Source organism: Mangifera indica, chromosome 7, assembly GCF_011075055.1.
Source record: "Mangifera indica cultivar Alphonso chromosome 7, CATAS_Mindica_2.1, whole genome shotgun sequence".
Lineage (NCBI taxonomy): Eukaryota > Viridiplantae > Streptophyta > Magnoliopsida > Sapindales > Anacardiaceae > Mangifera > Mangifera indica.
In genome coordinates, this window is record NC_058143.1 from 1 (window position 1) to 17,850 (window position 17,850).

The window sequence follows — 17,850 nt, forward strand, 5'->3', positions numbered from 1 at the left end:
CCATTCTCAGGGGAATCGTAGGCTCAAAATGGATTCATCAACAGAGGATGCCTTTCAAGGAAAAAGTCATGACAACGCATTCTCTCGCTTTCTCATCTGTCTCATAGATGAGTAAGGCTAGCTAAAGCACCACTGCTTGGGCCAGACCCTGCTGAATAACAAAGCCTTTAGTCAGGTCAAAAGAAGAATGATCTCGAGTTGCCACTCTGTGCATCATAGGCTTTTCTTCTTTTTTCCACGTTCTGCTTCTTTCTCGTTGAAGATTGGGATCCTTCCTTCGACGTCTTCACATCTGTCACACAACGCTAACAAAGAATTCCATGAAAGGACATTCTTGAATGGTCTCTGATCGAAAAGCTCCTGAGACATTTTGACACAATTTCTTTTTGTATTCCAATAAGTATTATGTTATCATTTCTTATAAACCTCAAATTGTATTTGATGGTTATCATTATTTTTTAAAAAAAAATTTAATTAATTACCGCTAAAGGGTTTGTTTCTGGAATAGGATATTACAGTCAAGAATAGTCTTCATGGGACATATTGGTTGACCGATTGAGAAAGGGAAAATTACAAGTTTTTGATAAGAAAAATGAGATTATATCGATTATTTAATAAAAGACCAGATTTATTAGAAATACAAATTTCTTTGGCACTAAAGTGTCTTCAAATGATATAATAATTTAGTAGAACATAGGTATTGACAAAATTAAATGATTTATAGTTATCTAGAATGGAGTTTGCAATAGCAAAAATCATGAATTAATGGATGAATATGAAAGGCAAGAGAAAAATAATATTCTAGGGAGTTCAAAATGTTTTGAAAGAAATTGTAGTGGAGTGGAGTTTGATGTCCGTTGATTCCGAGAAGATAAAGAAAAGACAGGAGAATATGAATACATCCGTTGGAGAATTCAAGAGCAACTTTGTTTCGTTGCATTGTACGTTATTAATAAACGATAATATTGAAAGAATCTCTCGTTTCAACGTTGATTTGCAACTCTCAAGCAAGCAGCAACATGGGTGTTTCAGCTGTGATGGTGGCGTTGATGGTATTGAGCTTGTGTAGTCAGGTTGTTTCCCAGGAAGTGCACGCAAGTGTCAAAAACAGATTAGGCAATGGGAAAAACATTACACTACATTGTCAATCCAAAGACGACGATCTTGGGCCGCAGAATGTCACCGACGGAAGTGATTTTGGGTGGGACTTCTCTGTCAATGTAGTAAGAACCACATTATTTTACTGTGATATGGACTGGGAAAATGTAAAGAAATACCAATACCATTTCGATGCGTACGATTTCAGCAGGGATTTTGTTAGATGTCAGAACCAATGCTCATGGCTTGTATCTGCAGAAGGTATGTATGGCTTAAACGGAGGCACTGGATTTTGGGAATATATGTATCAATGGCCAAACTGACATATGGGTGTATCTTCCAATAATTATAACTCTTTGTTGTCATATAAAATAACTAATTCTAAGCTTTGTCTTGAAGAAAATATGTATCGCTGTTGAGGAAAATATGCACAACTCTATCACTACTCTCTACTTTTTCAAGTTCCTTGTAGAATTTCTCCGACTAACTGTAACAAATATCGTTGTAACATCAAAGCTCAGTAACAATAAACAATTTTTTTATCAAACTAGGGAGGAAACAAAAACTATAACTAGGAACCATGTCTGTGAACTTACAATTGTGGGACCAGAACTGTAGTCTAACCCCTAGATATACGTCCCTGCATAGTTGAAACTGATGCAAGTTTGTGCATCTTGGCATCATCGCTCATCAATCAGCACAAAAGCTGGTGCTACATCATCAAATCATATGACTGGCATTAGGTATCTTTCCTCTACATTACTGATGGATCAGAATAGCTTCTCCATCCTTGCAAGCAATTCTTCAACCCACAAGCTCAAATGCCGATGGCACATCATGCAGTGGATGACCCTTCCGATTTCTTTCCATTATCTTTCGAGCAAGCGAAACTTGCTTGCCAACCACAAATATAAATGCCCTTCCCTTTCCTCCAGCACCTCTGGCAGTTCTTCCAACACGACGCACATATTCACTTGGATCACGTGGGAAGTCAAAGAGTATGACATGATCCACGCCAGCAAAGTCAATTCCACGTGATGCTCTGTCAAAAATTGAATGTAAGTTATTGCTACCATTTCATAATCTCTTGAAACAACAAAACGAGTAACCCATATTGACAGCGTAACCATTGTCTAACACATTACAAAAATTACAAAACTATAATACCTATCAGTGCAAACCAAAAACAAGCATCCTTCTTTATAATGTGAATTAGTGAACTCCTTCATATTTGCTAGCCGAGACCCTTGCTCCAATGCAGCATGAAATGGTAGAACCCGTACTTGAGTTCCTTTTCTATCAAAGCGTTTTAATACATTCTCAACTTTCCTGCATGTCTCAATCTACATATTGAAAATTCAAAAGTCACAAATGGAATATTATACAAATTCTTTTTATTAAAAGCTGAAGCATACCTTGTTACAGAAAACAATTGTCTTTGCAACTGGACTTTCCTCAACCAGCTGCAGAAGAGCAGATTTCTTGTTGAGAAAAGCGGTTTCTTGAGTTTTATCTGTTTCATTATCTCCACTGCAATCCACAAGAACCTGGACATGCAACCTAGCAGTTATAATTCTATCATCATTGTTCACATAGAAATGCAAGCTCTTGCGCTTTCTTTAGGTTAATATGTTTGCTTTTTAAAGAAACAGAAAACTAGTAGAAAAGGAGCATTTCAATAGAAAACTAATAAGTGGTCCATCTAGAAACCAAGTACAACCCCCCGCAATAGCTAACATTGAATCTGATTTTATAAAAGAAAGAGCCTAAGAAACAGAGTCATTTAAATGTCTCCCAGTTAAAAACCCATAAAGGCACAGTGAATTGGGCTTTGTTGCATAAGAACTCAAAGCCCTATCCATAAGAATACTTAAAAATCCCTCTATTTCTTTCCGACATTAGAGTACATGAAATAGCTAAAATCCTACAATTTCATAAAGTAAAGGCTTTCCTCGCTCATCCAAAAGCACAGAACTTTTCCACAAGAAAAGAAACCGCATCATTCAAAAGAGTTTTAAGGGATCACGATTCTAGTCCATGCATAAGTTTATCAATAAGCCATGAAATCTATTAATAAACATAATTTCATATTGTCGGGGACCTTTTGTTCCACACTTAGTAACATTTGCCCACAGGTTCAAGCTTCAACCAGAATTTCCTGTCATCCATCTCACCATCAAAATTTAAATTAATCTTTTCAACTCATAAAACTTGAGATACTCCACAATGGTTCCCACATACTCCAGTAAACATGACATAAGCTCAACTATGAGTTAAAATATAAGAACCTGTACATAAACAAAAGTCTTCATGCTCTAATTCAACTATCCATATGCACAAATGAAAGAACAAACAATGAGGAACAAGGATAATATTGGAACCAAACCTCTTCAAGGCCTGAGCTTATCCGGTGCATGCTGGGTCCCACGATAACTTCACAATCAGGAAAAACCTCAACTAGCTTGTTATATATAGCTACTGGTAAAGTTGCCGTCACAAATAGATATTGGGAGGTGACAGGTGCAGAGCTTATCAAAGTTTGCAGTGCTACTTCAAAATCATCATCATTAAAGAGTATATCCACCTCATCCAACACAGCACTGCAATACAAAGTTATAATTGATATTAGTTCCATCAGAATTTATCTGAAAAAAAAATAATAATAAATGTGCTAAGCAGGTGCACGAGTAAAATAAGCAATGAAACTAATTAAGGATAGAAACCATCATTTGTTCAAATTGAGTGTTTTTGAAAAAAAAATCTGTCCCCAAGTTGTAAAAGAGCAGCATGATAGTAATGACAACCAAATTTGCCCCACTTTACACAAATCAAAGAAAAGAAAGAGAAATTAGCATACCTGTGGGAAAGATGTCCGCCATTCCATAATAAAAAACAGGTGCCACTATAAGGTATAATTACTTATATGCCTAAAGTTTAGGTGGAAAAACAATACAAAACTCAATAAAATTGGTTACCATTTAAGAGTGCTGAGCTGCAAGATTTCTTGTTTAATAAGGAACATGATACGACCAGGTGTGGCTATTAAAACATCAACACCTTGTTGAAGATTTTCTAACTGAGTTCTCTGTCGAAAACCACCAGTCACAACCATAGACCGGAATGGAACTCCAAATTTAGATATTGATCGACAATTATTCAAAACCTGCAAAAGTTATACTGCCATTAACCCATAACAATATTGCAATACATGTGATGTAAATGAGACTAGACCACACTTACAAATTTGTCTATGGCACACCATACAATTATCTTTTTGCATCTCAAATTTCTGCTAACTCTTCAATTAGAAGCTCAGTTATTCGTTATAGCTTTAAAAGGGGAAACTTCTATAGAAAATAAGCCTACCTTTTGTCAAGATACTTTCACCATTTGTGGATACTGAGATGGTTGTCATTTCACGGATAATAGACACAACAAAAATAATAAATTCACTCCACTATGGAATTGCATTAAGATAAAAGTCAAAACATGGCCTATACAAATCGACAGTTTTGAAAAGCTAATTGAAAGCAGCACCTTATTATTGATATCATAGAGAAAGATTTAAGAAATCTTTGTAAGGAACCAAAAGCATGTAATGCAGCATTACAGTGTCTCTTTATTAAAATTTCTAAGGTCTACCTCATTGAAAGCCTAATCAACAATGCTTCACCCCATGTCACCTCTGAACAGCTTAGATTACTATTAAACAATTTTGCTTCTAATAGGGAGACTCAGGCTATTCTTATGAATACTTATCATTTTAACTTCATCCAGCTAGCAGAAGCATCAACTTTTATCATATCACTCCTATATCACCAAATTTCTGCAATGCAATAAATTCTCCAACAAATTTGTAAGAAAGAAAGAACAAAAAAACGATGAGGTTGAAATTTTATTTTCAATGTTAAAAGCCTTTGTTCTCTTATAAATTTACTATCGAGAGCTTTTCTAAAAAGTTACAGTCATACAGCATATTAGAGCTTCAAGACTTTACAGTGTTAATAAAAAATAAGTTGCTTGTCTATGTATACGAAATGGCATGACATCACCAAATATGTAAAGGGCAATTTCTATTAGATAAAGAAGGCACATATTCACACAAATCAAAGAACTGCATCTACATGTACTTCAATAAGTTGTCATCAAATTAGCAGTGATTAAATAAGGCAATAATAAGACAGGATAGTACAATATCACACATTGATTGAGTGAACTTCAGTCAGCAGAAAGTCACCTGAGAAGCCAACTCAGCAGTTGGTACCATGATAATTACTCGAGGACTTCTAGAAGCGGATTTGCTAAGTCCTTGGAGTTCTTCTTCCCTAAGATGTTGAATCACAGGCAGAAGATATGCCAGTGTCTTCCCTGATCCACTTTGATCAGCTATAATACAGCTCTTTCCTGCAATAGCAGGAGTAAATGCCATGGCCTGCCATCACCAAAGATGTTTAGCAAGGACCTAATTGTACTTCACAGGACAGGTAACATTTTGGCAAGGGATGTCAAGTGAATTTTTGACCTTTATGACGAATATCTCCTCTATAACCTCATTGTAGGCACACACATGGTCAACTTGACCCAGCGTAACTTCATAGTTTATAATACAATCTAAATATTATTCACACAAACGAGACACAAAATACTTTTAAATAAAGCAAGAGTGTGTATAGAAAAGAGCATTTGCACGAGTATTTATATCATTGCAAAGAGGAAAATAAAACTTGAATTTTACTTGAAAAAGAAGTGCAAATCAGAAAATTTTCAAATGAATCCCTATTAAGGTAAACAAAGACAAACAAGAAAAAATATAAAAAGATAAACCTGTCTTTCAAATTTTCAAATGAATGATCAACTGGCAAAGCATAAGCATACCTGAATTCGTGAAGGACGCAGGAAATTTTGTCGTTTTAAGGATTCAATCATATAATCAGCGCATCCCAACTCTTTAAAGGATTTTCGACTAAAAAAGTCTGTATCAGTGGAGAATTTACGTCGTTGCTTTGGGAGGTCTTTTGATTCAGATTTGAAGTTATGAATTGACCCTCCATTGCCCCATCCTCTCAAGTAAGCATTAGAGGCTCTAGGAACTAGAAACCCAGCTTCATCTGCCTGGGCATCAGACTTACGAAGTCCAGCCGGTTCAATCTGATTATCTGAGACACCACATTCCACAGGCACGTTAGAATCGTCCATGTGATGCCTTGCCGCAGTAATTGGTTCAATATCTGCTGTTGAAAATCTTTGCACTTCTTTGAGGGAATTTACAATCTTGTTCTTCCCCAAGGAGTGGCGTTCAGATTGCGAATGTTGGTCTTCAGGTTGGCTAACTTTTTTTCTTGTCGAAGAAATTTTATTGGCAAGAGCTCTTACTCTCTGAGCTTTCAATCTTGAAAAGCTTGCAGCGGATGGCATAGAAGAATCATTGTCTGTAGCAACTGTGACAACAAGTTCAGTGGGATTTAGTCCAATTAAATAGTGAAGTCAACGAACATGTATGTATGCGATGGTGTAAGATGAAATGAACATAGTACACCTAGCAGGAGAAAAGAAAATTAGGGAAAAGTAAACGGAACATGTGAATAGACAATTTAAAGAGAAAGGAACCTGCAGTTTGTTGAGAAGGGTTAGGATTCCAATTAGAAGAGTGGAGTAGATGGTTGGGAGGGATGGAAGGTTCATCGCCAGCTCCTCCCCAAACTATCAATTTCTCGCCAGTCTCATCGTCGACAACTTGATAAGCACCTGCAGTTTTCAAGGGCTTACTACTGTAACTACTTCTAACTACAAAAACTCTGTAATTGCTGACACATTTCTTCATAAAGCTTCTGTTGCTCTTCCTTGACGACGAAGAGGAAGGAGACGGACAAGGAACAAGCTGTAAAGGAAGAGGAGCTTTTACCACCATCATTTTCTAGCCTTACCTATGAGCATCAGGAGGGCATTAGATATTATATTATATAATATGCCTTTCAAATCTGTCTCCAAAACGAAATTTGCGTCCAATATGTCCAAGGGTCCTGTAAAATATCAAGGGGCCCTGCGCCGGCCGATAGGCCAAAAGGCTAGTTCCCACCAAAGTTTTAGTGCATACGTTCACTCCCCGTTAATGTTTTAAAACTCAAATATCTATCTATCTATTATTCAATTTTTTTTTATTAAAATTTTTAATTAAGATTAAAAATAAAAACATTATTTATTAAAAAATCTAAAATTTTATCTACTTTCTTAGCTTAATTTTAAAAACTAATAATTACATCTTTACCCTAACATTTTTCAAGTTTGAAAAATGCATTTTCTCCCTCCAAAGTTTCATAATTTTCAAAATTTCCATCTCCGATTCTTCTCCCCCCTTCTAGATTCTCTGAAATTTTTTTCACCCCCCATACACTTTCCAGTTTATTATCTTTATTCTGATGTCATATCCATCATCTCTAGATATCTCTCTCCCCAAGATATGAATTGTCGTCAGCCCAACATCTGTCTCTACAGTGAAAACCATGATAAAATCAACTAAGAAATCTAGGCGCATGACTTAGGGTTTTCGCTCGAATGATTCATCTTCAAATCGATGCTCCCTCCCACTTCCATTCGACAAATAGGAGGAAAGATATGGTTGTGTCGTCGTCAACCACCAAAGAAGAGGTCGATAACATGAGATATCGGCCGAAATTGAGTGAATGTTTCACTCTATTTTCTTCGAAATTGATTGAATCTTTCACTCGATTTTAGCCAATTACGATGTGGTTTTCACACCAAAGACCACTGAAAAGGGAGAGGCTAACACGATGGCTCAGATCTTGGGGAGAGATGCAACCGGAGATGGGTGTCTCACATTGATGGTAGTGCAAGCACTCCTATTGAATCATGTTTTTCGTCTTATCCTTGAGTCTCTTTTCTGTGTTTATTTTGTTCGGTTATTATTTAACTCTTTAATGTGATGATTTTTCAGATGTGATAGAATAAAATGTTCTATGGCTTGCAAATGCAGAAAAAAAAAAAAGTTATTCTTCTTTCTTCTCTGTGTTGCTGCACGGTATGATGATGTGTTTACTTTTTTCTTTGGGAGAAGGACTATTTCCCACCCAACTTTTGATGCATTCTCAAAATGCCACACACGCTAGATGAAAATCTAGTTTTCCCACTCATGAGCCATTAATGTGGATGGTTTCTGTTTGCATAAGGGTAAAATGTCCATTTTACCCTTGTTAGAAGAAATGACAAAAATACTCCTCTACAAAATTCATCCCAAAATTGATGTGAGGGTTTTCCTTCACCCCCCTTAGGTTTTAAAAACTAACATTTCACCTTACCTAAAGTTTTTAAACTTTGAAAACTAACATTTTCACCCCCAAACCTAGGGTTTCCAAAATTTTCAAAAAAACAGCCGGCCCCCATAACTTTCAAAACTAGCAGTTTCACACCCATTCTTCAACTTCATCTCCCGACGTCGTCTCCGGTGTAGTCACCTGCCTCCTCCTTCTCCTGGTGCACGGTGCGACGAAGAGACGGAGATCTCTTCGTCGCACCACCGTGCGACGAAGAGGTCTCTCTTCGTCGCTCCGCCCAGACGACGAAGGACGACTCTTCGTCGTCCTTTGTGGCTCGTCGCGTCGTCCAGACGCTACGACGAAGGGTCGTCCTTCGTCTGTTCTTCCAGATCTGGACGACGCTTTGTCGTCCAGATCTGGGCGACGAAGGGTGGTCCTTCGTCGTCCTTTGTAGTCGGAGATCTCCCATCGATCAATTGCAGCGGTCGTCGGTGGTGGCCGGAGAAGGAAGCAAACCCTAGGGGGTGAAATTAAACTTTTCAAACTTTAAGGATGGGTTAGTTATTACTTTTTAAAACCTAAAGGGGAAACGGTAAAATTTTAAAGTTTTAATGTTTTAAATAGTAAATGACGATTTTACCCCTGTTCCTAACTGAAAAAATGGATGGCAGTTTGGTCATAGGTGGGAAAACTAGATTTTCATCTTGCGTGGGCGGCATTTTGAAAACGCATCAAAAGTTGGGTGGGAAATAGTCCTTCGCCTTTTTTCTTTTTGAATCCACAAATACACATCTTGTTTAATAGGAACTTAATATGTTGTGTGATTACCTTTTTTATTTCTACTAGTTTATTATTGTTTCCTGTAGCATTGTCACCTGACTTTCCTGTAATAGGAACTTGGATCTTTGGTTGATATGTTGTGTGGTTACCTTTTTAATTTCTACTAATTGATTATTGTTTCTTCTTGCATTCTCACCAGACTCTCCTGTGATTTTTTGATGGTGGTTAAATCAGCACACTATGGGGTTAGTAGTCACATGATTATGCTCATGTCCTTGGACGAGTTGTTCTTCATCGTGGTTGTCACATCCATGGTGCTACAATCACAACATCGAGTCATGGGATCAATCTACTCCCAAATTTCAGAAGGTACTTAGTATTTCTTACTCTTCAAGTGTTTAAATTAATCTTTAGGCCATTGACTTTTTGTAAAGGGATATTATATTAAATGCCTAAAATTAGGGGGGGTTAAAAATTACCCAAAACTATAAAAATAAACAAAAATGCCCTTATTTTGTGAAATAACCAAACTGCTCATATATATAAACCAAGAATTTTACATATTTCCGACTAATTTTTCCCCTAGAATCACTGTTCAAATTCAAAAAAAATCGAGTCTCCCATGTGTCTTCCACGAGCGCGGCAACTTTTTGTCTTTTTCAATGACCAAAAATGACAAAGAAGGTTAGTACATCATCTCTAGTGTTGTTTGAATCAATTTATTCGTAGGATTATTGAGATTTGAGAAAGATTTTGTGGTTTGAATTTTTACGATTTCGATTTTGAACTACGCATAAATGTTTTAACTCTTAGTTGTTTTGTTTGAATTTTTTGAGGTTTTGTGTTATAGGATATGTAAATCTGATTTGTGTTGAAACTGGAGGTAGAAACTACGATTTTTGATTGGAAAATAGGTTTGAATCACTGGCTCTCAGGTCCATGGGAACAATGAATCCCACAGACCGAATGAATTCTCCCATAGGCAGGAGAGATCACCCATGGGTTGCGAGGAAAGTTATTTTTGTCAAAATATTAGGGCCCCTGGGGAAAAAGGGGTAGTCTACGGGGCCATTGTGAAATTTTTCATAAAACCTTGGGCTAATCTGTGAAAACCGTGGGTTGGGGGGAAATTGACTTTTTTTAAACTGTAGAGGCTCTAAGAGATTCAAAATTCTTGAGGGTGAAAGGAAAAAATATTAGACCTGTTTGAGAGTAGAAATTTTCTAAAGGGGTAAATTGATATTTTTCACATCTAGAGTTTTTCTATGTGCAGTTTTCGAATTTTATATCTGTTTTTCCCCCTTTAAGGTTTTTCAATATGTAGTTTTTGAATTTGATGTTCGAACTTTTCGATCAATATTTTAGTTTTTTCGTTTCTAGGCGATTTCAATATTTAGTTTTCGAAATTTAGATCAATTTTTTCAGAATTTCGAGCGATTTCTCGACTATTGATATTTTATAGTATTTAAACGTATAGAATTCAAATTTCAGTTCCTCTTTTGATTTTCGATATTTTAGGGTATATCGACTCATATTTTTTAGATTTCTGAGCGATTTCCTGATTGTTGACATTTTAGGGTATTTCAACATATAGAATTCCAATTTCAATTGCTTATTTTTCAATTTCGTCATTTTAAGATATATCAACTCATATTTTTTATGTTTTCGAGTGATTTCTTGATTGTTGACATTTTAGGGTATTTCAATGTATAAAATTCAAATTTTAGTTTCATTTTTTCGATTTTTGCTATTTTACGATACATCATCTCGTATTTTTCAGATTTTTAAGCAATTTCTCGATTATTAACATTTTAGGGTATTTCAACATATAACATTCAAATTTTAGTTCTATTTTTTCAAATTTCGTCATTTTAGGATATATTGACTCGTATTTTTCAGATTTTCGAACGATTTTTCTATTGTTGACATTTTATGGTATTTCAACATATATAATTTCATATTTCAGTTTCATTTTTTCCATTTTCACCATTTTAGGGTATATCGATTTGTATTTTTTAGATTTTTGAGTAATTTTACGGTTGTTAACATTTTAGGGTATTTTAATGTATAAAATTCAAATTTCAGTTTTAATTTTTTTATTTTCATCATTTTAAAATATATCAATTCGTATTTTTTATATTTTTTCGAACAATTTTTTAATTGTTGACATTCTAGAGTATTTTAACATATATAATTTGAATTTCATCATTTTAGGATATACCGACTTGTATTTTTTAGATTTTCAAAATGATTTTCTGATTGCTGATATTCTAGGGTATTTTAACGTATATAATTCAAATTTCAATTCCATTTTTTCGATTTTTACCATTTTATGATAAATCTCCTCTTATTTTTCATAATTTCGAGGGATTTTTTATTATTGGTATCTTAGGGTATTTCAACATATAGAATTTAAAATTCAGTTTTGTTTTTTCGAATTTCGTCATTTTAGGATATATCGACATGTATTTTTCAGATTTTTGAATGATTTTTCGATTGTTGATATTCTAGGGTATTATAATGTCTAGAATTCGAATTTCTATTCTGATTTTTTTATTTTTGTCATTTTAGGATATATCGACTCGTATTTTTTAGATTTTTGAGCAATTTCTCAATTGTTGATATTTTAAGGTACTTCAACTTATAGAATTCAAATTTCAGTTCTGTTTTTTCAAATTTCATTATTTTAAGGTATATCAATTCATATTTTTCAGATTTTCAGTTGATTTTTCTGTTGTTAATATTATAGGGCATTTCAACGTATAAAATTCAAATTTCAGTTCTGTTTTTTTAGGATATATCGATTCACCATTTTAGGATATAACGATTTGTATTTTTCATATTTTTGGGTGATTTCTCGATTATTGATATTTTAGGGTATTTCAACATGTCGATTTCAAATTTCATTTCTATTTTAATTATTTTTCCAGTTTTTATCTTTCTATGTTATCTTTCTATTTTTTTATTTGTCATTTCCAAATTTGTTTATATATATGTTTTTTTATAAAATTCTTACCAACTTTCAAAATTTTTTGAAAGATACTTCTTATAAAAGGAAACGTATCAAAGGCGAGCTACGAATCTCTGATGAATCAGGACGCTTCAAGGCAGAGGTTATACACTGTGTAAAGCGCACTGCAATGTCCAAGATTAGGTCAACACTAACCCCAGAGCAGTTTCGACTATTTGAGAGGACATGTTTCAAGCATCTCCTTCGTCAACCCAATATCAAATTTTTTGAAGTGTTGGTGCATGCATTTCTCCTGCACAACTATATCGGTCATCTATAAAAAATGAGTTATGGGTTAGGGTTAATCGGATTGACTTGAGATTCAACCTGTTCGAGTTTTCCTTAATGACGGGGTTATCATTTAGCTAACTCACAGCACTTTCATCATATATTCCCCCTTCATTCGGGTATAGGATCAGAGATATCTACTTTTGGGGTTATTTGAAAGTGCAGTATCACGATATTGAGCTTGTTTTTTTGGCTATGTCATGGGGGGATGACAATATTGACGCCGTCAAAATGGTCTTACTGTTTTGCCTACATATGGCATTGTTAGAGAATGATCGATGAAAGAAAGTATATGTCGAACACTTACAATTGGTTGATCATTTAAATAGGTTTAATTCCTATCCTTAGGACATTCTAATGTGACAAATGACGTACGAGTCGATGTCGCAGGCGAGTGACAAAGTCTATTCTGGACGAATGTCTAAAATCCATAAATATGACCTTTACAGATTTCCGTTTACATTTCATGTAAGTTTATATTTATTGATTATTTATATTAATAAGCAAAAATACGAATTAATTTATTTTAATCATTAATGGTTATATTGCAGTATTGGATATATGAGACGCTGGACGTCCTGTATGATTGGGTTGATATCCATGCATATCCACGGATGCTTAGGTGGCGTACTCGGGATATTCCTACTTGAAGGCATATAGGCACTATTTTCACCAATGATCAAGTATGTAATTATTAATTATTGAGTTAATTGATTCTTTAAATATTGTAAATATGTTAAATTATATATCTTAATGAATAGGATGATGTTACATTCCTGTTCTGTTTGTCACCGGTTGAGCAGGCTACACCATAGTATGCGGACATTCTTCAGTACACAAGTATGCCAGATTCGTATTCCTCCTCATCGTCTTCAATGCCTCCCTCGACAAGAGATGGGTTTCTTCAGTCATGCCACATTTTCATATACTAGTCGATACTTCTGGGATACTTGAGGAGCCTATTCAGCCCCCTGTTATGGAGAAGCCTTCATGTCCCCCTATAGTTTAGACTTCAACAGTTGAGACTATAGACTTTCCTGGGGTTGAGGATGAACCCTGTAGGACGGAGCTCGGGACTAGTGTTAGACTTTTACATTGGGTTCGGAGATGCTCTGATTGCTTACAACGACTACAAATCTTGGGTGTAATATTTTCCCCTTATGAAAGATGTCGATTTCTATTGGAAGGACGACCCGGTCGATGACCATGGAGAATGAGGGGCAGGATAACTCTTTCTTCTAATGCATGTAACTATTCTGATTGGTTTTTGAGAGAATTAATAGCGTCTTCATATATCACATGGTAGAAATCGATATAGAAAAATGGATGAACTCATGCATTAACATTTGTGAGCTTCACGTGTCTTGCAACAACAATAACATGCTTGCACATAATATGTGAAAGTTTAAACTTTTTGCACGTACAAGACATTTTATTGAAGTTCACAATGCCCATGTATCTACCAAAACATCCTTGGTGGACATCTGGAAAGACTTCAGTCATTGCAGAGTATTTAGCATGATGTCGATCCAAGATTATCACTAATTAAGGGATGTGATGGATGCATTCTTTAGTCTTCTTGAGAAACCAATATCATGTGTTGTAATCTTCTTTTTACCGACACCGAAACCAATGGAGTATATCTGGGTATTTCTATTGAGGCCCACTGCAAGGAATAAATGACCTAGATATGGACCTTTAAGAAAAATTGTGTCAATGCAAATAACAAATCGAAGATATTTTCTAAATGCACAAACAGAACATCTTAATGCCATAAAAAAAATACTTAAATCAATGGTTATCATCCATTTCAATAGCGGTAATGGTTTCCGGACTAGTACGCTATAAATTATAGCAATAATTTGGTAAGAGTATACATGATTCTTCTGGTAAGCCCCTTAGTAAATTTAAAGCTCAATTTCTTGTCTGTCAAGCCTGTGAATATGAAATTTCAATTTTATACTGATTGGCGATGTCGACAATTATTCCTTTAGGCCGATAAATTTAATCAATCAACACAAACTTTGACCTCATTAATTGACCTAAAGTTCAAGGCCGAGCTTGTCGGTCATGTGACATTATTTGATCAACTAAACATGTATAAGTTGGATTCATTTTACTGATTTGAAACTTCCCCGACTTTGGAATTGGTTGCAGATATATACTAGTGAGTTTTCAGCATTGCACTTAATATTTCATCGCCCCATGTCAAACTTCCTTACCTTGTATTGAAATACTTTCTGTATGACAAATTGCTTCATAACATCTTTCAATTGTTCTTTATTATGAAAAATATCACCAACTTTTACAGCATTCTTCTCTCAAATTGATCTTATACCACCTGATGATATTGATGGTTGTAGAGAAAAATCAAGAAGCCACCTAAACGGATCAATAGGGACAATATCAAAAAATGTCCTAAAATAATTTTCACCACCGAAAATAAGATCTTCAAGCCACAAACTATTTATACCTTGGTAATAGTTGGCTTATATTCGGGTTCTATCTCTTTAAAAGGAATATCAGTCATGTCATTCCCATCAAAGTCACCCTAATCGAGAATCTTATCTTTCTCTTCATAAGCCCATGAGTTTGCAATATATAATGCGTCATTACTAAAATCAATCAAGTTTTCCAAATCATATTCTTTTTTCACTTCACTATTTTCTTCTTCTTCTTCTTCTTCTTCTTCTTCTGCTTTTTGTCATTCAATCGAGGTACATGTAACAAAAACAGGAATACATTCCTGTAAGTATTGAAACACGTCAATAACACCTTAGATATCTTCATCATTTTGGATTTGTACGAGGCAGTCGAGCACAATTTTTCTTAGCTTTATAGATATTTAAAGATAGTTTTTCATTAGATCAAGATCGCAAGACTCATTCAAAAACTGAATAAATCCCTCAAATATTGTTTTAGAGGGAATTTTAATTAATTGTTTAGATCTTTCAACATATTTGATTGTGTTGTCATTACCTTGAGTACATTCTCTTTGAAAACGAACCGATGCATAACCAGTTATTTTAATTATCAATCCTGCAATGACAAATTTTTGGAAAAAATTAATCATTTATAAGAAAAAGTCCACAATAACCATTTAAAATAGTCTTACAATGATTAAAACTAAAATACCCTCATATTTTTTAAACATTTTATTTAACTTCCTATAATTATCTAACATTTCATTTAACGTCTTTGTATGTTGTCTTGTATCAAAATGCATCTATGTATTCTTAACATATCATTTAAAACGTTCTTACAATGTTTAATATAAAATACTCCTCATATCTTTTCAACATTTCATTTAACCCCACAATTATATAATCATTCATTTTACACCCTTATATGTTGTCTTGTATGAAATTCTTAACATATCATTTAAAATTGTCTTACAATATTTAATATCAAAATACTCTCATATCTTTTAAACATTTTATTTTTTCTTTATAATTATCTAACATTTCATTTAACACCCTTGTATGTTATCTTATATCAAAACACATATATCTATTTTTAACATGTTATTTAAATCTTTCATATATTGTGTAATATCAACATATCCCCATATTTTGTTACATTTCATTTAGCCCCCTACTTATCTAACATTTCATTTAACACCCTTGTATGTTGTCTTGTATCAAAATATATCTATATATTTTTAACATATTATTTAAATCCTTCATATATTATGTAATATCAAAATATCTTTATATTTTTCTAACATTTCATTATCTACCATTTTATTTAACATCTTTTTATATTATTTTATATCAAAATGCATCTATTTATTCCTAACATTTCATTTAAAACGTTCTTATAATGTTTAATATCAAAATACCCCTCATATTCTTATAAAATTTTTTTAGCCCCCGTAATTATCTAACACTTTATTTAACACTCTTGTATATTCTCTTGTATCAAAATATACTTATCTATTCTTAACATGTTATTTAAATCTTTTATATATTCTGTATTGTCAAAATACCTTCATATTTTTCTAACATTTCATTTAACCCCTAAATTATTATCTAATATCCAAATACCCCCTTTACATGACATACAAATTAAATTTAACAAAAAAATTAAGTTTTCAATTAATATTCATATAAATACATTTTTTTCACGAATTGACTTTTTTTACACAAATTCAGAAATACGAACTTCTTCCTTTCAAATGAACCTATAGTAAATGATACTGAGTAAAAATGAAAGTGAGAATGAGTGTTTAAATTATATGAGAAGTATAAGTAATAAGAGTAAGAGTGAGAGGGTTTATATAGATATGGTGAAGAATAAATTTGGTATTTAAAAAAAATAGGGTATTTTTACTTCAGAATAAGAAAAATAGGTATTTTTGTTTAATAAAAGGATAAAATAGTCATTTAATTTAATTTCCCTTTTGTAAAAAGTTAATTTATCAGTTTATTGAATTTGTAGAAAAGCAACTCGATGTTGGCTTTTAATTGGTAAATTTAAGTTTCATAATCAGGTTTCTTAATTCGGACTTGTCAAAATGTTATTTGATGACAATACTCTTGTTTCCACCCAAGTGGTAAGAACTTTTGGGTAAATCACTTTCTTCTCCTCAGGGATTTCTTTATGGTTTTTCCACTTCTTTATGGACATTTAGAGTTATGCGTGTTGCTGTATTGGCTTGGTCGTCTTGTTGAAATGTCCAACCGCATTTGAAATTGGAATCCAGCTAACTTATACTAGCTAGACCAAATATAAGTCTAATTTCCACCGAATAGCTCGGATTACGATTAGCTATCACTCCATGAGATAAAATGCCTAGGTATATATGTATGTTTTTTCTTCTCCTCATCTTATGTCTTGTTCCATATTTCCCCGATCAATGCGGTAAAGATCTTTGCCATTTTCACTTGGTAGCTAACCAACTATAGAATAGCATTCAATAAGCTATACTATATGATGTAGAAGAATGAGAGATATTAGAGAAAGAAAAAGGAGGAGGACATCTAGAAAAGAATAGAAAGAATTTAAGAGAGGAAACTATCGGTTTTTTCGAATTAATCATCAAAGTCTGAATAGTATTTCTTTTCTGATATGGCATTGAGGATTGTGTCTAATTTGTTTTGTGATATGATTAAATACGGTAGCTTTATTCAGCTGGGGGCTCTGATATGAAGAAATAGCCATTGCAACCGCAAAGATCACTGCCTAAAGGGGCGCATTCAAGCAGTAATGGCTCGTCGTTGCAGCAGTAAGAGATAAGTTTAATCCGAGAGAAGACATTGCCATTTTCATCTAGTCCATTCTATAGCCCTCACTCAAAAGCCTCTCGCTTTATGAAAGGTGGTGTAGGACAACCTTTTGGTCTTTCCTTATTCTAATTGTTTGCATTCAGCTACAGTGAGAACATTTATGTATTGAACCATT

General features: G+C 34.0%; 1 protein-coding gene across 2 annotated transcripts; it reads right to left on the reverse strand.

The window, feature by feature from the left end:
- Nucleotides 1–1,551: 1,551 nt before the first annotated feature.
- Nucleotides 1,552–7,085, reverse strand: LOC123221272 (DEAD-box ATP-dependent RNA helicase 50). Of its 2 annotated transcripts, none has more exons than XM_044644070.1 (8): nt 6,706–7,085; nt 5,974–6,527; nt 5,336–5,530; nt 4,074–4,261; nt 3,485–3,698; nt 2,514–2,645; nt 2,266–2,441; nt 1,552–2,140 (listed from the first exon to the last, which is right to left on the reverse strand). In XM_044644070.1, exons 1-8 carry the CDS (start codon nt 7,007–7,009, stop codon nt 1,903–1,905), a joined length of 2,001 nt encoding a protein of 666 aa, XP_044500005.1. In that variant the 5' UTR covers nt 7,010–7,085; the 3' UTR covers nt 1,552–1,902. The 2 variants fall into 2 exon arrangements, with proteins under 2 accessions (XP_044500005.1, XP_044500004.1); XM_044644069.1 differs by having other exon boundaries at nt 5,974–6,536; nt 6,706–7,084.
- Between the last annotated feature and the right edge of the window lie 10,765 nt (nt 7,086–17,850).